At 50.3% G+C, this 26,469-nt stretch overlaps 1 protein-coding gene across 5 annotated transcripts in view; it reads right to left on the bottom strand.

The window, feature by feature from the left end:
- COL15A1 (collagen type XV alpha 1 chain) overlaps nt 1–26,469 on the bottom strand; it is a 101,613-nt gene that overhangs the window by 59,210 nt on the left and 15,934 nt on the right. For all 5 annotated transcript variants that reach the window (XM_027549748.1, XM_027549751.1, XM_027549753.1 and 2 more), the window contains 4 exons: nt 8,675–9,222; nt 7,099–7,173; nt 5,470–5,550; nt 136–283 (listed from right to left, as the gene is read on the bottom strand). In XM_027549748.1, coding sequence (XP_027405549.1) covers nt 136–283; nt 5,470–5,550; nt 7,099–7,173; nt 8,675–9,222 — 852 coding nt within the window. The remainder of the gene's footprint in view (nt 1–135; nt 284–5,469; nt 5,551–7,098; nt 7,174–8,674; nt 9,223–26,469) is intronic.

Below are 26,469 nucleotides of genomic sequence, written 5' to 3'. Positions count from 1 at the left end.
GATTGCAGCTCCTTACTCAAGGTTGAAGGGAAAGTCAAGTGAGATGCTCCACACACACATCATCTATACATAAACACATCGCCCAGTCATCACTCAACATAACCCACGGAGTATGAAGCAGCTCCAGGGACTTGCCTTGCTCGGGGCTGCTGTGCGGGTCAGCACTCAAGTTGCTGGTTTCCTTGGTCCCTTCAGGTACAGGTTCACCAGAAAGCTCTGCATCCTCAGAGGCAGGGGATGGAGTTGGAGGTGTGTGTATGGGTTCAACTTCTGCTTCTTTAGACTGCAGGGAGGAAACATGAGACCCAAAAGGATTTACTTGGCATGAGAGCAGGAAAGACGGCAGTGAGTATCACTGGAGAAAACAGTATCTCCACAAAAGCTGAATAAACCCAGAAAGCCTTATCTTGCCTACTGTGTACCTAGGTCATCACTGATCTTCCTCAGTCCCTGAAAAAGGTGCATGTTGGGGTAATTAAATTTTGTTCAGTTTACAGCGAGACCATGCTACTCTTGGATGAAGCTCTTGGAGCACAGAGATCACATTCCTGTGATCCCTGCATCCCAGGCCAGCACAGAGGAGGTGCTCGGTAAAGATGTGTTAGAGGGAGGAGACAGAGGAAGGGATGGAGGAATGAAGGATGGGAGGAAGGGGGGGAAGGAGGGTGGGAAGAAGGAAGGAAGAGAGGGAGCGGGGGGAAGAGGGCTGTGTTCAGCGAAAGCTGGATAAATCCAATCCCAGATGTATACTAATAACGCATGCCTATGAAAATAAAAGACAGGTATGGTTTCCTTTCTAGGAAACTTCAGTTTCTGTGCAGCTTTTTCAAAGTCAACCTATATCTTAACCACCTTTGCCAACTAGGAAACAACAAACAAAAAAACCAATAGTTGGAAACAACAATTCAGACATCTAGGTAGGAATCCTGATAAAGGGTAGCAAAGGTCATCCCCAGACCCAGAGTCAAACAGCAGTTCCTGTGACCCAGGGCTCATCAGGGGTCAGACAGTCTCATCATTTTCTGAGCTCAAGGGACTGGGGTGAACAGAAGGATCCTGCTGACCAGTGTTGGGTCTGTGGTAAGAACAGGAAATAACTAAGACATTAAGGTTTCAGGGTAAATTTCTTACCACAACCATCACTTACCTATCCTGACTAATGACAGAAAGCTATTTCCTTAATGTCAGAACCTAGTATATAAATGATGAGTCTCTGGTCCATCAGAACAAGGAAGATTCTTATGGGCCCCATAACTTAGGACTTAATGGTTCAGTTCTCATAATCCAACTCAGGTCAAATCCCAACTCTCCTCTTATTAGCTATGTTATGTTGAGTAAGTCATATAACTTACTGAGCCTCAGCTTCCTCCCCTATAAAATGGGGAGGAATAATATAATAATAATAAAATAATAACTACTTAAAAGGTATAAAATGCATGGAGGTGCTTGGTACAGGGCCAGGTCCAGAGCATGAGCCCATAAATGGTAGCCATCATCCACATCACTAGATGTGATTTCTCTGGGTATTGATATTAAAGGTAATAATTATGTTTTCGCTCATCTGCACTTGTTTTTTCAATTATGAATATGGAATATTTCTGTACTAAAAAAAAAGATGTAGTTTACTGTACTCTAAAGTTTCCAAGGTGAGAGCAAGGATGGAAGGCTTCAAGAAGTTGAGCCTTGAAGAAGAAACCGTTTCAGAAAGCAGGAATGGAGGAAGGCATTGAGGTAAGAAGGGACAAAACACTGACAGGGCCTGAAAACCTGATCTTGGAGAGGGCTGGAGGAGTAGCAGGGGGATGAAGCCTGGGGAGGCAGCAAGAGGGACGGGACTGGCTCTTAGGTGAGAAGTCCGGGCTTGTAAAGGAGCAACAAACAGCATCCCTTGGGTAGCAGGATGAGGGGATCCGGGCAGGTGTGAACTTTAGGGAGTTCACCCTGGTGTTAATGAAAACACGGATCGGGGGTGTTGAAGTTTAGGCCAGGAGACCAGGAGGATGCACTAAAGAAGGCTGGTGAGGCAGGACCAGGAGGGGTAGTGGGAGCGGGACACAGGCACGCTCCCACCCAAGGAGAGGCTGGGAAGAGCACCAAGAAGAACTCCTCATTCCCAGCTGTACAGTGATCCAGCAGAGCAGTAAGCACCTCTGCCCCAGGCAGGTCCTCTCCTCTCCTCTCCCTGCCCAGGGTCCAAGGGAAGCCACTTCACATGGTTCCCTGATGGGGCCAAGAATGCCCGTGTTTATCCTGGAGCAAAGCTGCCGGTGGCTGGAAGCCAAGTGGCTTCATAAGGGACATGGGATTGGAGATAAGGCAGGTAGGGCAGGTCAGGGTTCAGGAAACACAGGACAGTCAGGAAAGGGTGGGCTAAGCTTAGTAACTCAATGTGGCAAATGCTGGGTTACAGGGAATCACTGACTCCAGCCTGTCAGCCGAAAACCTCTTTAGATAAACTCCCACCAAGGCAGCCATGAAGCCTGGGTTCAAGGCAGAGCTGGTGAGCCAACTCTTGGTGGTCAGGGTCAGGGGTCCTGCCTCCAACAGGCTGCTGCTGGTTTTCAGGGGTTAGTGTAGATGGAGAACCAGCGTGGCCTGTGACAAAATGCGAATGTTGAGTCTTTAATTTTAAATTAAAATGTGGTAATTTGCTGGCCCTCATTCAACACATATTTCTTGAGGCCCTACTGTGTTCCATGGCTTACCTGATCCCTGGGATATGGAAATGAATTAACAAGAAGGGTGTCTGTCCTTGAACTGTTGGACAATCGGGGAGACACAGACCCAGGCACTACTCGCTGTGAGATTACAGGATGGAGAGCCACACGTGAGGAGGGGACCGAGGCCGTGGCCTCCAATGAGGGGCTCTGGACTGGACCCTGAAGGAGTGGGAACTGGCCAGGTAGAGATGGGATGGGGGAGGGCCCGCCTGGCAAATGGAACCGCAGGAGCCAAGGCATGGACGAGGGGTGAAAGGGCCTGGTGTGCTGGGGATCTGTGAGCCTTGGGTGTCACTGAAAGAGAGGTCCTGGATGTGGAAAAGAATCCTCTGCAGAGCTTTGTGTAAGACAGACCCTCGATCTCACTCCATTCATTCATGAATCTGAACGTCTGGGCATGCGCCCAGGCAAGGGGCTTTTTTTAAGACCGACTCCTAGTTCCGCCCACCCCCCACCCCACCCCATACATACACACAGTATAGATAAACACATACATACACACAGAGACATATACACACACATATACACACACATATACACACACATACACACACACACACTCAGGACTCTGATGCACAGCCAGGGCTGAGAACCATAGGGTATTAATTCTAACTCAGCAAAGATAGAGCTTTCCAGAAATGGAAAGGTGTGTCAGCAGACACTGACTTAGCAGGAGGAAGAATGGGGCAGCAGGGACTCCTACCCTAAATGGGGAAGGAGGTGAGGAGGGGCTGGCTTTTTAAGTCCCTGACCGCTCAGGCAGTCCATGATTCAGTCTGAGGGTCATGGTTTGTATCTTAGAGGGTGGCAGGTTGCAAAGGGTGAGGACAGGGAAGTGAGATTCATTCCAAGAGAAAAGCCAGATAGAGAAGGGAGGGGAACGTCTGAGCCAAAGAGGGAAATTCCCCCGTCCTGGGGTGGGGAGCCGGGGGGGGAGTTTTCCAGGGGAGGGTGAAAGGGGGGGCAGTCCCCAGTTTGGGGCTGATGTGACTGACTGTGGCCTGGACCCAGGCTGGAAACCCGGCTCTGCCGCCTCCAGACTGCACATCCTCAGGCAAAGCTTTGCACTCCCGTGCCTCCCCCGGGGAACGAAAGGAAAACACCGCCCTGCGAAAGAGGTTACAGCCGTGCCTGACCCGCCTCCACCTCCATGGCGTCCCATGCTCTTAAGCCCCGCTTCAAGTCCGTCCCTCAGGACCACCTTGGGTTATTAGTCTCTCTGCCCGAGTCAGCCTCACTCCTAGCTGTGAGCTGGTACACTGGGGGGCAGCACCAGACCAGAAAGCCTAGAGGACCATGGCTCTGTGCCCTGCTGCCCTACGTCCTGGACATGCCAGTGGGGTGGCCAAGGGATGATGGGCTCATGGGACTGCAACACTGCTCAGCACAGCTACCCCGAGTCACCACCCAGGCAGGCACCTTGGACCCTTCACTTTCTCCATCACAGCTACCCCCAAATTGGCTGTGGTCCTGGGGGGGGGGCACCTCTGCAACACCACCCCGGCCAGCAGCACAAGGTCATGGCCAAATCCTTGATGGGGCATAATGGGACTTGTGCTTTAGCCTCAGCTCAGCCACACACCCTAGGCCCAGTCTCTTTCCTTCTTTGGACCTCACAGTTTGTTCAGTAGTACCAAGGGCAGTTTTCTGTACATCCCTGAACAGGAAGAGGTGACCGTTAAGGCCCTCTCACAGTAACAGACTCTGGTCCTATTCTGCCCCACCCACACCTCTGTCTCCGGAGGTCTGTGATTTATAGCCTCTGCCTTCTTTCCAGCTCCCTGCTTTCTTCCATCAGAGATGTGTCCATAGACTGAGCCAGACCAGTCTAGGAGATGGCTGGGGCTTCCGTGTTCAGTGACTCAGACACTGCTGGCTGTTTTTATTAGAACAGGCTCCTTGGTGTCTCCACAGTCTGATTCAATGCTTTCAAAACCACTTCCTTGTCTTGGCCACAGGGCACATTCCCAGGAGGGAGGAGGCCCACACCACCGCTGCCTTTCCCATGGGACCAGAAATGAGCTCCTAGGAGGGCTCTCCATCTCACAGGAGTGAGGGCCCCAACTTCCCTCTCATAGCCAGAGCCCCGAACAAGTGCGACAACAGCCACTTGCCTTGTGCCAGGCACTGGGCCGAGACCTTTTCCTTGCACAGCCTCATCGGACCTCGCAAGGACCCCACAAGATAGCACTCTGATTATTGTTTGGTGGAAGAGGGGCTGAGGCTCAGAGAGGCTGAGTAAGTCACCTAAGCTCACACAGCTGGGAGGCAATGGAGCAGAGTTCGCCTTTGGAAAGCCCTCCCCTGGTCACAGCACAGGGTGGCACCTGGGTATCGGCGTTCCCCTACACTGAGTGAAGTGAAGTGAAGTCGCTCAGTTGTGTCCGACTCTTTGCGACCCTGTGAACTGTAGCCTACCAGGCTTCTCCATCCATGGGTTCTCCAGGCAAGAATACTAGAGTGGGTTACCATTTCCTTCTGCAGGGGATCTTCCCAACCCAGGGATCAAACCCGGGTCTCCCGCATTGGAGGCAGACGCTTTAACCTCTGAGCCACCAGGGAATCCCCCTACACTGAGGATTTTGCAAAATGCCCACTGGCCAGTATTTTCCTGACTTCCCCAGGTGAGCTGTCGAATGAAGTCACAGATGTGAGGACAGAGACTTCAGACCAAGTCTGGGTCCTCTTGGACAATGCCTAGCCCTCTAAAAGCTGACCAAGATGACATAGCACAGTACCCGGTACTCACTGGGGCTTGAGTGTAGGTGACTGCTTCCAAGATCTCAGCTACTCCATCCGTCTCCTGGAGCCCGCTGGTCTCTCCAGATGCCTGTGTGGAGACAAATCATGTGGGCAGAGGGGGAGAAAAATTGGTAACTGGGGAGTCATAGAAACAGACTCCTATGGAGAAGCAGGGTGCATGTAAAAGGAAAGATGTAGATGGAGGTGTACAGAGAAAGTGGGGTGAAGGGGAAAGCATGTGATTGAGCTATTCTTTTTGTCTCCTTCCACATTTTATTGCTCAAACAAAAAATACAATCAATGTAGTCTCTCCAACATACCTACTTACATTTTGCCCAAGTGCCCTCCTATCTTGATCAAAAGGCACTCCCTCTGTGCTGACTGTCATCAGAATTTCTCACTGGGAACCACTATATTTGAAGAACATCCTCCTCTTGTTACCTAGTCTTCACAATTAGCCCCCTGATGGCAGCCAGGACACCGTGTGCCATGGTTTTGTAACCTGCTTGTGGACCCTTGGATTGTTTCTGTTTGTTCAATATTAATAGCACCATAGAGATGAAGCAATATATACACACAAGTTTTCCCTTCTCTCAGCATCATGGGAATGCCAGGCTGGAATCATGGACTCGAGGAGAGCAAATATTCTCCCAGGGCCAAGTTCTACCTCGGAGGGGCTGGCTGTCCAAGTACACTGGCAACATTTTTTACTGAATGAATGAAAGAAGTTTATGCTTAGCTTTGGGGCTGACAGATAGAGGATATGAAGGTCTACGAATACGCCATGCTCTGCTGGTCTATGACTTTCCTTCTTTGTGCGGTGTCTTCTGCTGGGAATACCTTTTCTTCTTCATCTGGCTGACTCTTGCTTGTCACTGATCAGGTATCAACTCCTTCCTGACCGGCTTCCTGTTCTTCCTCTTCCACCTTCCTGCCCCTGCCTGACTTGTAGAATTTGGGTCTGAGGACCAATTACACTCAGGTCTATCACTGCTTTTGGGTATGTCTGAGCATCTTGAGGATGCAGACGGTCCCCAGTTCATCTCTTTATCTCCCGCATCTCCCCAGGTCGGTCACCTTGCAGGTACTCAGTCAATCCTGGAGGGAGGGGGAGGAAGGAGGAAGAGGGAAAAGGAGCCATCTTTTTTTTCCTGCTCACCACCCCCTTTAATTGAGGAACTGATTCATTTGCCAAGCATAAAAGCTAAATTTAGGTTTGTTTTTATAAGAATTTACATTCAGAATGTCTTGGAGTTTTAACTTTTATTTTAGAATCCTGACACCCTTTCTTGGCAGGAAGTCTGGAAACCAGGCCATTGACTGGTACAGCCATGGAAGAACCTAACACCTTAGAAGAAACACAACTCCCCCCGCCACCAATCCTCCACCAAACACCAAAGACATGGCTGAAGTTCTCAAAAATAATAACAAAGCCAAAAAGCTCAAAATAGGACTTGATGGAGCGCTTGCCAAGATAAGGGATTTCAGAGACTCCATGATGTTTGGGGTGAAAAACTGCCTGGGTGCCGGGCCCTTCTCTGGCTGCTGGGGCTTCAGGGCCCACTGTGGGGGTGACAGGGAGAAGTGGGGGTGACGGGGAGAAGTGGGGGTGACGGGGAGAAGTGGGGCGGCTCACCGAGGAGTCTTCAGCTTCACACATCTCCTCGGGAGTCCTGGGGTCAGGGTGGATGATGAGCTGCTGTATGGAACCCTAGAGGAAAGCAGAGGGGTCGGAGGCCGCGTTTACAGCACAAGTACCACTGGGACACACGACTGTTTTTATACAGAGCAGAACCAGTGAGAGGACAGGAGTGAGAAGTGCTGCCCGAGGCCATGAAAAGAAAACCATGCCATCCCCAGGCCTGCTCTCATTAAGGGGGGCTCTCCCTGGGACAATGTAAAATGAGCCTCACTAACCAGAGAGGTCCTTAGAGAGCTCAGTATTCAAAGTGCAGAATAACAGCAGCCTCCTAACAGGTCCCCAGGTCCCTAACTTGTCAGCAGTGAACCCTAAAGTACTCGCCTCCCCCACCAGAAAGTGTCTCTCCCCCATGGCTCAAAGCTTCCAGCTGGAAGGACTTGTCCCCAGAGTAGCTGTCAGCCAGGCTCCCTGCCTCCACTCTGCCTCCCCTCCCTACCCCCGACAGCCCATTCTGCATATGTGGCGGTGGTGTTAGTCACTCAGTTGTGTCCAAAATTTTGTGACCCCGTGGACTGTAGCCTGCCAGGCTCCTCTGTCCATGGAATTCTCCAGGCAAGAATACTGGAGTGGGTTGCCATTCCCTTCTCCAGGAGATCTTCCCGAGCCAGGGATTGAACCCGGGTCTCCTGCATTGTGGGCAGATTCTTTACCATCTGAGCCACCAGGGAAGTCCATCTCCAAGTGAGAGTTTCAAAACTGTTCATTGGATTCTACCTTCTTAAAATCCATATTCCACTGTATTACAGATAAACCCAAACTCCAGCTCAGTCCTGTCTTGAATCAATTGGGAAGGTATCAGTAAGAATCAAAATGAAAGTGAAAGTTGCTCAGTCTTGTCTGACTCTTTGCAAACACATGGACTATACAGCCCATGGAATTCTCCAGGCCAGAATACTGGAGTGGGTAGCCATTCTCTCCTCCAGGGGATCCTCCCAACCCAGTAAGACTAGTGGTGACTAAATGAATGACTACAATAACTTGGGATTTGCTTTAGAATGGCTCATTCATAAAAATCCATTTGACAGTAAAATCAGTCTTCTGATATTTTTCAAGGCACATTGTCCCAAGGGAGAGACAGCAACTACCTCACACTCTCATCTCAGCTCTTCCACCTTTGCAGAAATTATATGCAGCTGTCACCATTTTCCAAAGATAAAATCACTGAACAAACCTTGAATTACAAACCTTACCCTTTTTATAATGCCTAAAAACAGACAAAGTGCTTTCACACAGGCTAGCTCACATGATTCCACAACCCTATAGCCTAAGTTTTCTAATCCCCACTCACAGATAAGAAAACACAGAGAGGATCAGAGAATTCAGCTGCTGTTTAAAATCATCAGGCTACACTGAAAACTCAGGAATAGAATCTAAGTTCTGAGTTTCGAGCCTAGCTTTTGTCCCACTAGCATGCATGCCCGAGGACATAAGGATAAAATGATAATAAGAACAGTCACTCGTGTTTGCTGCAGTGTCCAGCAGCCTCCTCGTCTGGAAGACTTGAACTCACAATGAATCTCTCCAGCCCCGTAGCTCCTGCATTGCCCACAAAGATTCCCGCACTGGGCTCGAAGGTCAAGGCCTGGGAGGACCTTGGAAAGGGGACGCGGCCATGCTCCTCACAGTCCACGAGGAGGGTCACTTCCTCGCCCTGGACGACCACAGCAAAGTAGTTCCACTTGTGGGTCATCACGGGCACCAGGAAGGCGGCGGCCTCACGGGACACCTGGGAGCTAGGCTCCGTGTAGTAGAGGATGACCCGCTGGCGGCCGTCCTCCACGCCCGAGAGCCGCAGGCCCAGGTAGATGACCTTCTGGAAGGCGTCCGTGATGGCAAAGAGCACACCGCCTTGGGGGCTGCTGGGCTTCACCCTCACGCTGATGGCGAAGTCCCTGAAGAAGGTGGACGGGATGAGGGTCCTGGCCGGGCGGCCGACGTTGGCACCAGGCCCAAAGCTGTAGGCTGGGAAGCCACCATAGCCAGCTACAAAGGACACAGAGGAGGGCAGCGGGACGCCGACGAGCTCCGTGAGGTCCAGGGGGCCCCGGGAAGCCGATTCTGCAGGGAGGGAGAGAAGAGCCCATGCTTCACACATACGTTCCTCTCTGCTTGGAAATAAGGAGGAAGTATACTCAGGAAATGAAATGGGATCCTTCAAGAAGCCCACTGCAGCATCTTAATTTCTGTTTGTCAAACTTTTTTGACAATGACCCATAATAAGAAATACATTTACATGGCCACCCACTATGCACATTTAGACAAATATATATCTGTAACCCTGAAACAGATGTTTCATAAAACATTATTTACTTTTAATACTCACCAGGCACTATGATGTTTTCTTTTCCATTTAACAATTCTTTTTCTCTTTTATTTTATTAAAAACATGCTGGAAAACAACCTACTAAATTGATTTCATTACCCACGAACAAGTCATGATTAGTTTGGAAAACATATCAGAATATTTCTAGAATATTTCTACAATGTTCCCCCACATCAACATAGGGATTTCCCCCCATTTCTCTCTGTAAAAGTGGGCAGGTTTGTTTTGTTGTGTTTTGAGTGAAGTCTACTGTTCAAGTGCCTCAGGATATGGGGGAAAGCAGGGACAAATCGAAGTGCTCCCAGACGTTAGGACAACTGAAATTTGCATCATTGTCATGCATTGTCAACTCCCCTTGTCACTGTCGTCATTATGACAGCATCACCCACATTCCCTGATCTCTCATTTTTAGCAGGCTGTAAGCTCTTCACATACATTAGTTCATTTACTCCTCACAACCACGCTATGAGGATAGGTACTATTATCCCATTCTATTCCAGAGAGAACTTGTGTGTGTGTGTGTGTGTGTGTTCAGTTGCTCAGTTGTGCCCCACTGCAACCCCATGGACTGTAGCCCACCAGGCTCCCCTGTCCATGGGATTCTCCAGGCAAGAACACTGGAGTGGGTTGCCATTTCCTACTCCAGGGGATCTGCTGAACCCAGGGATTGAAACTGTATCACCTGTATTGGTAGGTGGATTCTTTACCACTAGTACCACCTGGGAAGCCCCAGAGACAACTTAGAGAAGGTAAAAAATTTGCCCAAAGTAAGCCCATCAGAAGTCTAAAGCCAGAGCATCTGACTAAAGAGGATGTGCTCTTCACCACCACCCTTTGCCGGGAGAAACATAGGGCTCCATTGTGGTGGCCTGGAGAGGACTTAGGCTCATAAGCCTTGAGCCACCCAACCACTATTCCCTGGGAGAAGGCTGCAGGCTGGCTTACAGACACCTGCACCCACATGCACCTAAAGAGATGAGATAAGAATGCAGGTCCCAGGAAGAGGTGGACAGGAACCCTGCGGATGGACAGTAGATACAAACTGGATTTTGAAAAAGTAATGTTTGAAAAAAGGAATGTAAGATGGTCATTTTATTTAATCTGTTTAGATTGATTACACATGGAGATGATAATTTGGGGACACTCTGGGCTATATAAAATATATTATTAACATTTTTAAGACAAGAGTAACATGAGGAATAGGCATGGGCCCAGCACCCCACTTAAGAAAGGAAATATCAACTCAGCCGAAGCTCTCAGGAACTCTCTGATCCTTTCCCCCTGCCCATGCCCCAGAGGCAGCCACTCTAGGGGTCTGGTGTTTATCATCCCCATGCATGTCTTTGTGTGTTTACTACACGAGTATATGTCTCTAACAGAATTCAGCACTGCAGTGCCTGTCTCCTAACCTCATATAAGTGTTGGCAGGCTGCGTGTATTCTGGAACTTTTTTTTCCCACTCAACATTGTATTTTTGTGATTTATCCCTGTTGAGTGTGGCTCCAAGTCTCATGTTTTCATAGCAGTATCCTATGTATAAATAAGTCACTGCGGATTACTTCATCTTTCTGCTGATGGAAAGTGAGGTTTCCCATCACTATTACAGCCACTGCTGCTATGGACTTTCTTATTCACATCCTCACTATGTGTATCAAAATTAAAAGTGCACATGTACTCTTTGACGCAGTGGTTATACTTCTATGAATTTTTGAAACAGATAAAGTTATTTATGTGCATATAAAGAACTTAAAAGAATATCCATTGCAGCACTGTTTAAAATGTATCTGGACATATCTAAACCGTTCCATCTTGGAATTCTCAGGGAATGGTTAAATAAATACTAACTTTTGTTATAGTTACACAAAGCAATCCAATGCAGCCTTTATTTATTTTTTAAAAATATTTATTTATTTGGCTCCCTCGGGTCTTAGTTGATCATGGTTAGTTGTGCTGTGCCATGTGGGATCTTGGTTCCCTAATTACGGGCTAAACCCACAATCTCTGCACTGCAAGGCAGATTCTTAACCACTGGACCACCAGGGAAGTCCACTTGTGAAGCCTTTAAAAAGGTGTGATTCCTTAGGTGTTAATATGAAACAAGAAGAGCTGACTCTTTGGAAAAGACCCTGATGCTGGGAAAGATTGAGGGCAGGAGGAGAAGCGGGCGACAGAAGATGCATCATCGACTCAATGGACATGAATCTGAGCAAACTCCGGGAAGCAGGGAAGGACAGGGAAGCCTGGCAAGCTGCAGTCCACAGGGTCACAAAGAGTCGGACACAACTGAGCAACAACAACAACAAGATGTATGAACTAGAAACAAACAGAAAAACAAGGTGCAGAATAGAATTGCTATCCATTCAGTTCAGTTCAGTGCAGTCACTCAGTCGTGTCTGACTCTTTGTGAGCCCATGAATCGCAGCACACCAGGCCTCCCTGTCCATCACCAACTCCTGGAGTTCACCCAGACTCACGTCCATCGAGTCAGTGATGCCATCCAGCCATCTCATCCTCTGTCGTCCCCTTCTCCTCCTGCCCCCAATCCCTCCCAGCATCAGAGTCTTTTCCAATGAGTCAACTCTTCGCATGAGGTGGCCAAAGTACTGGAGTTTCAGCTTTAGCATCATTCCTTCCAAAGAACACCCAGGACTGATCTCCTTTAGAATGGACCAGTTGGATCTCCTTGCAGTCCAAGGGACTCTCAAGAGTCGTCTCCAACACCACAGTTCAAAAGCATCAATTCTTCAGCATTCAGCTTTCTTCACAGTCCAACTCTCACATCCATACATGACCACAGGAAAAACCATAGCCTTGACTAGATGGACCTTTGTTAGCAAAGTAATGTCTCTGCTTTTGAATATGCTATCTAGGTTGGTCATAACTTTCCTTCCAAGGAGTAAGCATCTTTTAATTTCATGGCTGCAGTCACCATCTGCAGTGATTTTGGAGCCCAAAAAAATAAAGTCTGACACTGTTTCCACTGTTTCCCCATCTATTTCCCATGAAGTGATGGGACCAGATGCCATGCTATCCATTGGAAGTACATATATTAATACATGTTAAATACATAAAATATATATTAGAATATTTCTAGAAAGATACACAAGAAGCTGAGGCCAGAGACTCTCCAGGGAAGGAAGCTAGTGGCTGGGTGACAACAGACTTTCTTCTCAATGGATACTCTTTTGTACTTTTTGAATTTTACCTCAAGCACATGAAGTGAAAAATAGACATTTACATATTTTTAAAGATATAAACTCTTTACATCCTCTTTTAGAAAGTACAAAATCTTTTATGTTTTTCCTCACTCAAAGATAGCCCATTTCTGTATACAAAGGGGGAAAGAGTGAAAAGTAATGAAACAGAAATAAAAGCAAGCACCCCACTGAGATTTCTTTTCTCCCCTCCACAGTTTAAAGATAAAAGCCAAATAAAAGCATGAGTACCCTGCTGATAGCTTTCTGTCTTCTCCATCTGATCCAGTGAAAGCTTTTCCTCCAGCTCGTCTCCCTCTCCTACTGAGAATAGGAGAGGAAGCCCCTTTCCAGTGGGATGCTCCAGGTCTGCAGAATGTGTGGTTCCACAGTGAGTATATGACCCAGGCCTCTCATCCAGAGGCTTGTTTCTAAGTGGTGTTCCAAGGACTCAGGAACAGGTGGGGTTCAGGGACTCTGGGACAGGGGTTGAAAGGTTTCTACCCAGAAGCCTGCTTAAACCAGCCCAGTGCTGCCATGTAAAGCAGTAAAGCCCAGGCTTCCACATGGCCATTTTGGGAATTCTTAGTTCCAGGAGGGATTCTGCTTCAAAAAAAAAAGAAAAAATCACCCATCGAGCCAACCTCCTTATTTTATAGACAGGGAAATAATGGTCAAGGAGAGAGTTTCATGACTAGGACACACATCCAGGAAGTAACAGGTGGAGCAGTGAAGCAAGAATGGGTGGAGGGGGAGATGTGATTCTGCTTTGGGGTGACTTGGAGTGGCAGGTGACCCGCAACTGGCGCCCCTCCACGACCCCTGGGCTGCCCTAGCCACGCTAGGCACAGGCCACTGGTGGGCCAGCTCGAGAGTGGACAGAAGAGGCAGCCTGTAGAGAACTGCCTTGGCGCTGGACAGAGCTGGGTTCAGATCCAGCCTGTGCCAGTTACCAAGTAGGCAGCTTTTGGGCGGATAACTTACTGGTGATGTAGGAATGTCCCACCCATCTCACACATGGGGAGCAAATGAGATAATGGAGGAAAAGTACAAGTGCTCAACAAATAGTAGAAACTGGTCTTCTGCTTGATCCAAAGGTTTAAGTTTAGTAAAAACCAAAGTCTGCAAAGAGATCCTTTCCTAATCCTACCTGCCCCCTGCTGCCCAGACCTCGGCTATGAGGGAGAACCAGCATGCAAGCAGCAGGCAGCAGGCCTTGCTTCCACTGGGTCAGCCACAGGGGGAGCCAAGCCACAACCTAAAGGAAGTCCAAGTCAGCCCCTGCTGTGCTCTCAGCAACCGCCCCCTCCCTCCACACACACTGTCCCACGGCATGCTGTGGGATGGCAGGGAGTGACCTCTGGCCTGGAGTGACCCATGCTCAGGGCTGCGCCTGGGCCTACTGGCTCACTTCCCCTTGGCCTCTGGCAGGAGGGCCACCTGCTCAGGCAGCCACCAGGGAGGGGAGAGAAGCCAAGAAGCCAAGACAAACAGGCCCAGCAGCTAGGTCCATAGGCTTGTCCTGGGATGGCTCTGTGCTGGGTGGGAAGCAGGGGGATGGAGATCACAGCTGCTGGGAGGACGTTCCACCATCCTTGAGGGGCAAGACTTGAGGGGGTGGTGCTAATAGGGGACTGATCACAGAACTCTCTAGCCTCAGGAAGCTTGGGGCCTTTTGTGGGAGGGTGCCACAATTCTCCACAGATAACTGCCTATCTTAGAGGACATCTGACCTCAGTCTTAATCTCACTTCATTAATGCATAGGGATAGCTTCATTTCTGGACTTCCCAGGTGGCACTAGTGGTAAAGAACTCACTTGCCAATGCAGGAGATGCAGGAGATGTGGGTTCGATTCCTGGGTTGGGAAGATCCCCTAGAGGAGGGCATGGCAACCCACTCCAGTATTCTTGCCTGGAGAATCCCATGGAAAGAGGAGCCTGGTGGGCAATGGTCCATAGGGTTGCAAAGAGTCAGATACGACTGAAGCGACTTGGCACACACACTTGCAGCTTCATTTCAGTGGGGGTTCTTCAACCCACTTTTCCATTCGTGAATTTGATAACATTTGTGAAGCCCCCACATTATGCCTTGTGTGCAGCTAGGGATGTGGAACTGAAACCAGAATGCAGGCTCTCAAGGAGTTCCTGATCTAGATGTCTCTGTTAGCAGTCATCCATTTATGCTACTCAAACTCCAGAGCCTTCAACGGCTCCCCAGCACGCTCAGAATCAAATCAAAATTCCACTCAAGACACCTTCTGATTCCTCTCGTCATTCTCCCCCTTTTCCTGTTCTTGCCTTTGCTCACTCTGTCCCTTTTATTGGTAACACCTTCCCCTATCTTTTAACAGCTGAATCTTTCTACGCTCACTCAGCTGCACCCCAAGACCCCGGAGCTTCACTCCTACACTATACACAGAGCCACAGGCATGACTCCCCCATTCAAATACCCACATGAGAGCTTGGCAGAGAGCAGGCACTCAGAGCTGTGGCCTGAGGAAAGGGGGCAGACAGATGCAACTGGGCCTCACTCTCCTCAAGTCTTTGGTTTGGGTACCGGAGTACAACTTTGCAGCCCCCCTCCCGGGGGCACAGGGAAGAGGAATCAGACGGCTTTAGAGGTGGACTGGGGAGAGGAAATCTGAATAGTCACCACATGGTGCAACTTTCCTCCCAGGGGTCCAAAGCTAGTTTCCATGGAAACTGGGACAGAATTCTAGTGATGAAGAAACAAACAGGGCAGGGTTCAGGTTTTCTTTCCACAGAGATGACCGTGACCAGAGGCCAGAGGAGGTGAAGAACTGGAACCCTTCCCCCTCCTCCTCTCCAGGATAGCTAACACCTCTCTTCCCCAAGCAGACCTCAGTTTCTCCTTCTGTGTAATGGGCTGGTTCAGCCTTTCCATCTGTGGGGTCCTGAAGCAGTGCCTGGGGTTAGCCTGGGCTATGGAGCTTTGCCTCCTTAGGGAACCGAATCTGGCTTTGCAAAACTCCATCTTCATCTCACAGATGAATATCTGGGACCTGAGCCCAGTGTTCGTGCTTGTCAGCCCCAAGGGACTGAGGAGCATTCCCCTGGCTCTAGGTCAAAGCCGGTTGCAGAGAGCCAGACAGGGAGGCTGAGGACACTTCAGGAACGCGCGCGGCAGCGGCCCCTGGTGGCCATACCAAGAACTGCACCCATGAAACGCAAGAAAGGCTTCCTGGGCTGCAGCTGAGAGGGACACTGCCTGAGCCTAGGGAAACTGGGAGAATGTGGCCCCAACAATAGACTCAGAGTCAGGTCTGGAAGTGACCCAAGAGAGCGGGCCTGAGGTCAGTGGGGAACTGTGGACGAGCCAGGACTAGAACCCAGGTGCCTCCCTCCCATCCTCTGCCCCCTTCCTACCCCGGCTGTCTGGGAAGGCAAAGGGTGTTCCCCTCCCTACATCCCATTTCCACTTGCAGCTGTGAAGACTACAGAACACTTCAGTCAGCTTAAACAGCAACTCACTGACTCCTGCTGCTCCCACTGGGGCAGGCACAAGGGTTCAGATGACTCCAGGTTACTGGAGCCAGCAGGCAGGCTAAGTATGTATAGGTAAAGTGCGCATGACGGCCCTGGGGGCCCCAGCAGGGCATCTCTCTCCTGGATTTCCCTGCACTCAGAGGGGAGATCCCCAATACCTCCTATGCTGCCTGCTGCGAGTGCACCAAGCCACAGACTTGATGCAGAAAATGTGCAGCTCACCATCTGGAAAAGGAGCCTCCTCTGCCACATTCCCTTCCCACAGCGAAAGTCCATCCGGTTACTGCTTGCATAATGTCCACTGTCCAGGAGCTCATCCCCCACGCCAGGGCAACCCTGGCCACTGCTGGGCAAATCGAAGTCAGTAAGCTGAGGCATGTCCCCCTGTAGCCTCCACCCGCCTGGCTGGGCCTAACTCTGCCCCCTGGACCACACACGAGTCAGCCTGGACCTCCACACCATGGCCTCTCGGACATTATACAGGGTGGGACCGTGGCCTGTGAGGCAGACTCTGCCACCAGCCCAATGTAGCCGTCTCCTTTCTCTCTGAGCCTCAGGTTCCTCATCTGAAATGAGAGGCTTGCATCAGATGGCTTCCAAAGGCCCTTGCCAGGTCTGAATGTCTCCAATTTTGCATCCTCATCTCCCATCTGTTTTCCAGTTTCTCTAACCACTCTTAACTGCCAGTTCCTTCAGCCCACAGCCTTCAGGCCTGGAAGGAATGACTCCAAAAGGGACCAGCACAAATCCAGCCCTCCCCTCACAGATGTCCTTGCCTTTGGGCAGCGCAACCTGGCCAGAGGCGATGAGCACTGTGCCCAGGAAAATGTCATGGCTCTGCCTGGGAGGAAACGTCACCCCACCCAGCCTGGAGTCCCCGAGGCGCCCAGCTCTACCTGACTCCCTTCCCAAGGAAAATGAGTGCAACAGAATTCCTGCTGCAGGGGCTCTATCTGCACCCAGCACAGATTCAAGAGGTTCTTAGAAAAACCTACCACCCAATGCATTTCTTAGAAAAAAGAACTGTTTCCCTGCCAGGGAAAAAAATCCTGGATCAACTTAGAAGGGAGACCTGGGCTTGCCAACAATCAAAGACCTCATTTTTCTGAATTACAGAAGAGCATTTTTCTACATGTAAACTTAGAACGCCTCTTTCCCTTTTCCGGTTTTCATATATAGTGCAAGAATTTTCCTGCTCAATGAAGTTACTGTATGAGCTTTCCTTTCTCTCGCGCGCACTCTGTCTCTTTCTTTCAGGCCTCTGACCTCAACTGAGAAAAGGATGGTTTTGAAGGGGCCTGGAGGTGGTCAGAGACCTGGCAGGGTGTGGGCTCTGCAGCCTGGCTGCCCTGCCTGGCAGCTGGAAGGAGCTGGGTCCAGCTGGCAGCCCCAGCAGGAATAAGTCTGTACCCAGCAGCATCCCCTGTGGTTTCTGAAGCATCCTCTCATCTGCTCCCTCTGCCAGAAGGGAGGCAAGATGGGGGTCATTCTCCCATTTGGCAAAGGAAGGAATCAAGCCCCAAAGAGGGGAAGTATCTCACCTGAAGCCGCAGTGCAGGAGCCAACCTATTATAGCCCACCGCCTCCTGGCTTCCCCCACGGCCTTCCATCTGTGTCCCCACAGTAGCTGACCATCCCTCCACCTCAGCACACTCCTCTCTGCATTCTGCTGGTTAGTGCCCTTCCTTCCCTGATACGCATAGACATGGGCTCCTGGGCATGGACCATGCAGATCCATATCTCGGTCCCCAGTACCAGCACAGTCCAGCAAGGGTGACCCATAAAGGGATGAAAAGAAACAATAAGATCTGTGGCTGAGATTTACTGTGGGTGTGCTGCGTGACAGGCACTATTCAAAGAGCTTTCCATCATCTCTTCACCCTTGATTCTTTATGAAGTAGATATTATTAACCTCATTTTACAAGACAGAAAACTGAGGCTTGGAAAAGTCAGTTACTGCCCCCAAGGCCATGAAGATAATGAGCAACTGGAGTCAGGATTCAAATCTGACTATGTAGTATGATGTGGTATGAAGGTCCCAGCCCTAACCACTCATCAGAGTCACCCAAGGAGCTTCTGAAAAGACAGGGATCTGCTCTTCCTGCCCGGCCCTATCAAATCAGAGTCTTCCAGAGTCTGGCCTGGGTGAGTCTAATGCCCTCGCCTGGTTGGCAGACACAGGTAAGGGTTAACCACCTGGGCTTTGGGAGCAGAACAACCTGGGTGTGAGCCCTAGGTCCACCACTAACTGGGGTGGGCAAGCCAATTGGCTTCTCTGAGCTGTAGACTAATCTGTAGAGCAGGGCAGCAATAGAAGAGACTGGAGAAAATGGACAACATTCTATTGTCCCGGAGAGAATGGACAACCCGACAAGGGCTGTGCTCAGCACAGGGCTCAGCGCATCAGGAGCACTCAGGACCCAGCGAATAGACTGACTCTGAGCCAGATACCCTTGTGGTCTCTGCAGTTCCCCTCACAGCCATCCCCCAACTGTTAGCCGTTACAGAATAAATAATAGAATTGGATAAGCAGGCCCAGAGACCAGGGAACCGACGAGTTGAGCCTGGAGAGTGTATGACTCTCATCCTGTGGCCAGGGCCTGCACCACCCACTACACAAACACACACACACACACACACACACACACACACACACCGTGAGCTAGGCGGAATTGAGCCCCAGGAAGCAGGCAGGGTGTCTTGCTCTCCTGCTGCAGTGAGGGCCTTCAGACCCCTTCCTCATGGCCTTCCCTGAACCTGGGTTCAAAGCCACGCAGGGACCACACGCACCAAGCGGTCCAGCAGAGGCTGGCAGGTGTGGGCAGGCATGAGCACCGTGGGCATCTGGGAAGAGTCTTGCGGTAACTTCTTTCAGTTTATGGCCCATCCTTTTTCATTTGGGGAACAAAGCGTCTTTGAGTGTGATGGAGGCCTGGGCTCCTGAGGATGACATCAGCTGCAGTGAGTCATCACTCCGGGCAGCAGCTCTGGAGGACTGGGCCCCTAGCTCTGCAAGGAAAACTCACTGGCCTGGAGAAGGGGCTTGCCTGGGGCACACAAGGGGGACCAGAAAGGAATAGGTGGAGACCTGCTGGGTCTCCACCAATTTCAGGAACTCCTGACAATGCCTGGCTCAGTACTGCAAGGGGACACAGAACCAAGGCTGGCAGGGTGGTGAGGTCAGGACAGATGTGTGGACCAGATGGTTCCTAACTGTTCCCCAGGGGCAGGGGAGGCAAGAGTGCAGGGCAGGATGTGGAGGAGGCCACCAGCAGGAGAGGGGAGGATAAGGAGGAGGCCTGCCCCCAGCCCCTAACACATGTGGACACACATGCATCCCACACATTCGTACAGATTCACACTCAAAAACCACACACATACACACACCCTTACCTATTCACAACAATCCCATGAACATACTCACACCCCGCTACGGGTACTCATACACACTCATTCACACAGACACATACCTTCACCTGCATTCACCCCATGCTCAAGCACCCTGACGCCTTCACACACTCACACACATATCCACCTGCAAATTGTTCATGGAGACTCTCACACATGCTCACTCACCTATCCTGATCCACACTCACACCAAAGCAACTCAGATCTGATTTGCTTAATATGCTGTTGTTTAGTCGCTAAGTCATGTCCAACTCTTTGGAACCCCATGGGCTATAGACCACCAGGCCCCTCTGTCCATGAAATTTTCCAGGCAAGAATAATGGAGTGGGTTGCCATTTCCTACTCCAGGGGATCTTCCTGACCCAGGGATAAAACCCACATCTCCTGTGGCTCCTACACTGCAGGCAGATTCTTTACCACACCCCCAGGGATTGCATGGCAGGGAAGTTCTTGCTTAATTTATTGGGTTCCAATTATGGTCTCATTAGGAAAGAATTTTGCAGCTAAAAACTAACCCCTCAATACAGAGGCACCCAACAGAAACCTTTCCACATTATAGATGTTGAAGTGAGGGCACTGTAGGGGCAGGTATTTACCAGGGGACCCACAGAGAGTCTGCAGCCCACTCTTTCTTCTCCAGTTGCCTCTGTAAAGGGCTGGAGATCTTTGACTGCTCTTCCTACACAAAGGGTTTCTGTTTCTCTGATGTGGGCACATTTTCCAGATTCTCCCCCTTGTCGGTAAAACTTTCTTTTTAGAATATTAGATTTGGACCATGTCTTCGTACAGCATTGAACCCAATTAACTGATGCTCTCGGAATCAGTGCTAGGAACGGCTGAGCAAGAAGTACGCACTGCAGGTGATACGGGCACCTGGTAGAGCCTGGCACAGGTAGGACCCCAATACATGTTAAGTTCATGACTGTATGAGGGACGTATAATGACGGACCTACTGAGCCTTTACTGTGTCTTGGGTGCCGTGTACTTTAGCTGCAGAGCAGTGGTTCTCAACCCTGGCTGCACAGAATCACTGGGGAGATTTTTTGAAAATGCTGATGCCAGCAGCCCACCCCCCAGAGATGCTGATTCAGTTGGTCCAGGCGGGGCCTGGGCACCAGCACCCCAGCTGATGCTGATTCACAGCCCCCCTACCCAGTTCTCTACAACTCCACTCTTGCTGTTCTCAGTCAACAGATGAGGTAACAGAGGCACACAGAAGTTCCATAACTTGCCCAAGGGCACACAGTTATCAGAGCCCAGAACTAGCGATTCTAAACTCCCATCTGCCTGAGGCAAGGAGTGGTTTCCCTCTGCTGCCCAGGAATGTCACTTCAAGCCAAGGGTGGCCCACTCCAGGGAGCACACCCTGACTGTCCCAGCCCTCAGTGACCTTGGGCCCATCTGCCTCTCTATTCCCATTGCCCTGCTGCCCCGCCCCACCGCTCTGAGCGTCAGCACTCAGCACCAGAGAGAGACAGTCTCTTACGAGCTTCATCTCCTGAGCAGATCTGGGGAGGGACCTGGAGAGCCACTTCTCCCATCTTGGCTGCTCCGAACTATCTTTCAAACTGGAAAAGGACCTCCAAGCAGCACAGTAATGGGGAGAAAGTCTCAGCCAGCTCTGGCTTCAAGTTCATCATTTAAAAGCTGTGCATCTTTGGACACGGCACTTCATTTCTCTGAGCCTTGGAGTCTACACCCATAACACAGGACTAATGCCACCTGCTTCAGCAGAGAGTTTTGAGAAATCGACATAAGATACTAAGCAGAGGGCCTAGCAAAGCGTACGTTCTACACAGCACAGTGGGTGTTGGTACTGCGGTCATCGTCAATGACATTAGCCTTCTTTTCTCCCCACTGAACTACTGTCTATAATTGCCAGGAAAGGTAGGTTTGTGCAGTTTTCCCTCTGGGTTTCAGTTTTCTCACATGCAATATGGGGTGATATGATCTCCTTCAGCTTAGTTGCAGTGAGGGTCAAGTGTGGGTCTGCATGTGGAAATGCTTTGTTAAGTGTACCCTGCTCGGGTATGAGGAACAACTAAAATGGACAGGGGACTCTAAACTGGTGTCTGGAGGAGGAGAGTGCTGTTTTTCTCAGATTAGTGAAATTCGAACCTGCTGAAATGCTATAATGTGGCCAGTGTAACTTCAGAAACAGAATTTCCTGACCCAGCCTGGAGATGGCTTGAATAAAATGGGGCTGACCAAGGGGAGCTGGAACTTAGAAATTAGTATAACATTCCCACTCCATCCCCTCCAAGGCAGGCTCCAACCCCAAGGCAGGCTAACTGCAGCAGCTGGAAGAAACAGTAACTAAATAATAATAATAATAGCGCATGTTCACTGTAGAGGACCTAAATGATGGCCTCAAAAATGATAGGTACCTGGAACCTGTGAATGTGGCTTTATTTGGAATAAAGGTCTTCTGAAGATACACTTAAGGATCGCAAGATGAAGAGATGATCCTGGATTACCCGAGTGGACCAAAATCCAATAACCTGTGTCCTTATAAGACAAAGGAGAGATCTGACAGAGAGAAGACAGAGGCAGAGACCGGAGTGATACAGTGATGCAGTCAAGGATTATGGACAGCCCTCATAGCTGGAAGAGGCAAAGAAATATTCTCCTCCAGAGCCTCCACAGGCAGTGCAGCCCTGCTGATATCTTGATTTTGGACTTCTTGCCTCTAGAATTTTACCAGTTTGTGGTAGTTTGTTACAGCAGACAAGGAACCTAAAGCATTCATTGACTACTTACTGTATGCCAAGCATCTGAAAGGAAATCAGTCCTGAATACTCACTGGAAGGACTGATGCTGAAGCTGAAGCTCCAATACTTTGGCCATCTGATGCAAAGGACTGACTCATTAGAAAAGACCCTGACGCTGGGAAAGATTGAAGGCAGGAGGAAGGACAAAGGATGAGATGGTTGGATGGCATTACTGACTCGATAGACATGAGTTTGAGCACGTTCTGGGAGTTGGTTAATGGACAGGGAAGCCTGGCATGCTGCAGTCCATGGGGTCGCAAAGAGTCAGACATGACTGAGCGACTGAACTGTATGCCAGTCTTATTCTGAGTGCAGTGCCTGGACTGAGTCAGTGAGGAAGGTGTTACTACCTGTATATTCTTTATGAATAGACCGAGATGCAGAGAGAGGAGGTCACACAGCTAAGTGTGACAGAGACACTAAGTGTGACAGCTAAGTAAGTGGCAGAGACAAGACGAGAACCCAGCCTGGGTCCATGTTCCATAGCCCACCTGCTTAACCACAACGATGATTCTCCAAGTGCAATTCCCAGACCAGCAGCATCAGCCTCACCTGGGAACTTACTAGAGATTCAGATGCTCTGGCTCTTCTCCAGACCTGCTGAATCAGACCTTGTGCAGGGAAGAGGGCAGCAGCACCCTGTGTTTTACCCAGCCCCGCAGGTAATGATGCACACTCAAGTTTGAGACCCACTGCCCTACACTGTGCTGCTGAGCAGAAGCTGGAGGCCTAAGACCTGCACGGAGGCCAGCAGTGGGGGAATCATGGAGCAGGAGACACGAGCAGGCAGCCAGCAGCAGAGAAGTCCACTGTAGGGGCGGAGACCCGGGCATGCGGCTAGGCAGAGCCCCAGCTGAGATGGGGCTTCCCTCGGATCACAGCACAGCCACAGTGAATGGGCTGCTTCCCAGACAGGCTGATAGGAGGCTGAGTCCCCTGAGTGACTAGATCCCACTAACTAACAGGGAGAGGCAGCCAAGTGAACCCAGCTGTGGGAAGGAGGCTGGTGGTCTGAGGATGCAGAGAGGCTTGGGAGGTCAGCCCAGGGGAACTGGGCATGTCGGCAAGGGTTCTGCAGCCAAGAGGAAGCTTGCGACTCCAAGGGGGCTGCTCCCCCAGAGAAGGCCTGTCCCAAGCAGGAGGAGCCCACGCCTTCCAGGAGGGGTAGCAACAGCTATTTCCCTTGCCTCCCCATTGTCCCCTTGCCCTGCCCGGAGCTTAAGGGGCCTGAAGACTCCAGGAACTCCTCTCCAGCCACATGTGAAGCCGGGCCTCAGAGCTGACTTTTTCTAAATGCCTACAAATGAATCACCCAATCTTGCGAAGAAACCCTCCCTTGGTAAATTTCCCAGGAAGGTCCAATTCCTCAATACTCTGTTATTATCTGTTTATTTGCCTATGTTTCCCACCAGTCTGTGAGCCCTTGGGCGAGCAGGCATCATCTGTTTCATGTTTATATCTCCCAGCTTCACCCCGACCCCTCAAGCACAGGGCTTGCCTGAGTTAGGCAAGAATTGAGCATTGATGGAGGAATGAATGAATGAATAATGCACATGTAAGTGAATAAATGAGCTTAACGGATTCTGGACCAGAGTGACCATATATCTGCCTTGCCATATCGCATTTATTTTCATCAATAGATAAAATCAATAGTCTTTGTCATCAATTACGAAGAACTCTAATGAACACCAGCTGTTGTCGCAGTCATCCCACCAGCACCATTTAGCTCAATCCGCTGATCCCACTGTTGAAGTACAACGTAGTCTTAATAGCCACACAGAGGCCTGATGTTAACTTTTCTGAGTGCTGCGATTTTCCATCCTTTTGGCTGACCCTTAAGTAGGAGGGCACAGAATGACCAGTCTTCTGAAAAACGCCTGCCTTGGCTCTCACCCACCGACTGAGCTGGGAGTGCCGCTCTAAAACACACTGGCCTCCTAGACTTCAGACTGAATTCCAGCTGCCTCCACCTCCTGCCTCTCTGAAACAAGTGTCTGGGTAGGGACTGTGAACTACATATGCTTCCCCTTCTGGTTATATACCATAAGGTTCTTGAGGTTTGGCTAGAGACCTTAGGGAGGCTGCTCCTTGCCACCTGGGGGCTAGGGCATGAGCTGGGGCCACTGGGCAAGATGGGATGGGACAGGCCAGCCCTCGTGGTCCTGGAAGAAGGATAAGACTCCTGCTCCTCGCTGCCATGTCCCACTCTCCCGCCACCCCAGCCTCTTGATGTAAGGTACTGTGGTGGGAGGGGCATCATTGGGATGGGAGGAGCTTGAAAGAGTAATTCTGGAGCTTTCTAAGTCTCTAAGTGAGGCATGTCCTTAGGTATTTGAGTTCTTTTCCCATGGTAGATACCACATGGTCCATAAAATCTCCTACAGAGTTGCTAACCACATGCAATTTGGTCATAATTTACATTGTGTGCCCTGAGAGAATGCAGCCACAAGGGAAGGATGGATCTTGGAAGGGAAGGCAGGAGCAGACCTCCCTGTCTTTCCCTCTATCCTGGTCCCAGTTGAGGGTTTCGGCATTGTACACAACCAGTACCCAGTGGCCACCCTCTTCTGGACTCGGGCCTGGGCTGGACTTTGAGAGATCACGAAAACTCAGACTCTGGTCCTGAATAGCTCTCAGCCTAGAAAAGGGGGCAAGACATCAACACACAGAGCCCCGATACAGGTGTCTGAACCGGAGAACTCTGCACAGGTGAACATCGTGGAACAAGCAGAGCACAGGCAAACCCATGGGGTTAGGAAACTGAAGGGTTTGTGAGTGGTCCTGGAGAATGGGAGCAATGGGACGCTCAGGTAACCTCCACCATTAGAGCAGCAAGGAGAGAATTACGAAGCCAGATTCAGAAGTGTAAAGCCAACATCAGCTTATTCACTCTCAGGACAATTTGATAAGGTGGGGACTATTGCTCTCCCGTTTTGCAGATCAAGGCTGAAGGAGATCAAGACCACAGAGCTGGAATGGGGTGGTTGCAGCCCACGTGTGGGTCATCTGAGGTCCTTCCTAGCTCTTTCTACTCTTAATCACTTTTTCACTTGGGAGATTGGAAACAGATTAGGGAGGGCCTTGAATGTCAAGCTGAGAAGACTAAAATTTATGCTGCAGGCTATGGGGTGCCTTGAAAGGTTTCTGAGGAAGGCTGCTGCTGACCATTTTAGGAGCTATCACCACTTCACCCCGAGCTGCTGCCCCCGGCAGTCAGGCCCCTTCCTTTCCCTTGCCAAGGAGAGGGTGGATTGGGTGATTTGGAATGCGGAGCGAAGGCGGTCTTTTGGCAACAGCAGGAGACATACTTTCCTGCAGCCTCTCAGCACTTGGCATGTTATGCCCTGGGCAAAATCAAGCTGCCCTGGGAATGGCCCAGGGCGTCCACAGATGAGCTTGTGTGAATTTAGCCAGAGCAGGGAGGAAGCCAGCAGAATGAGCTCATGGCATCAGCAGGCACTGTGCAATCTTGCCTATACTGACTAGGCTGATAGAGGCCTGGAGAGTTGGGGTGACCTCCAGAGCTGGGAAGGACTTCAGTCCAGTGTCCCCGAGATGAGAAAACCGAGGCCCAGACTGACAATGTGACTTGCCCAGCAATTCATGTTCCCACCATCCAGGCTACTCTCACCCATTTCCCTAAGAAGGTGAGGCATGGGGAAGCATATGGTACACAGTAGGTGCCCAATATGGGAATGGATGCATAGTGGCGGGGGAGCGGGGAGAGGTTTGTGGTCCACACATATAACGACCTGATGCCACTGAGTAGGGGGAAACGAACAACATAAGAACTTAGTCCTACAGCTGTTATCAAGCACACCACTGCTTTATACAGGTTCTCCTGCTCCACTGGGCCGAGATGTGCTCTCTGCATGCTGCTGGAGTGGCCCTGTGTGGCCCTGAAATGGGACTGGAGTTTAAGGGAACAGCCAGAACAGATGGTGACCCTGAAGTCATATTTTGAAACAGGCTGACTCTTGTTCAATCTAGATGAAAGTACAGCTTGATGGCCTCCAAATGTTAGCTGGAGGAAGAGCCTGTGCACTCTGGAATAACGGGCAAGGGAATGAGGCCTTCCAAGCTGGGCACCCAGGAGATGCCC

The sequence above is a fragment of the Bos indicus x Bos taurus genome, chromosome 8 (genome assembly GCF_003369695.1).
Source record: "Bos indicus x Bos taurus breed Angus x Brahman F1 hybrid chromosome 8, Bos_hybrid_MaternalHap_v2.0, whole genome shotgun sequence".
Lineage (NCBI taxonomy): Eukaryota > Metazoa > Chordata > Mammalia > Artiodactyla > Bovidae > Bos > Bos indicus x Bos taurus.
Note: the sequence above shows the minus strand (reverse complement) of the source record. Positions and strands in the feature narration are given on the sequence as shown.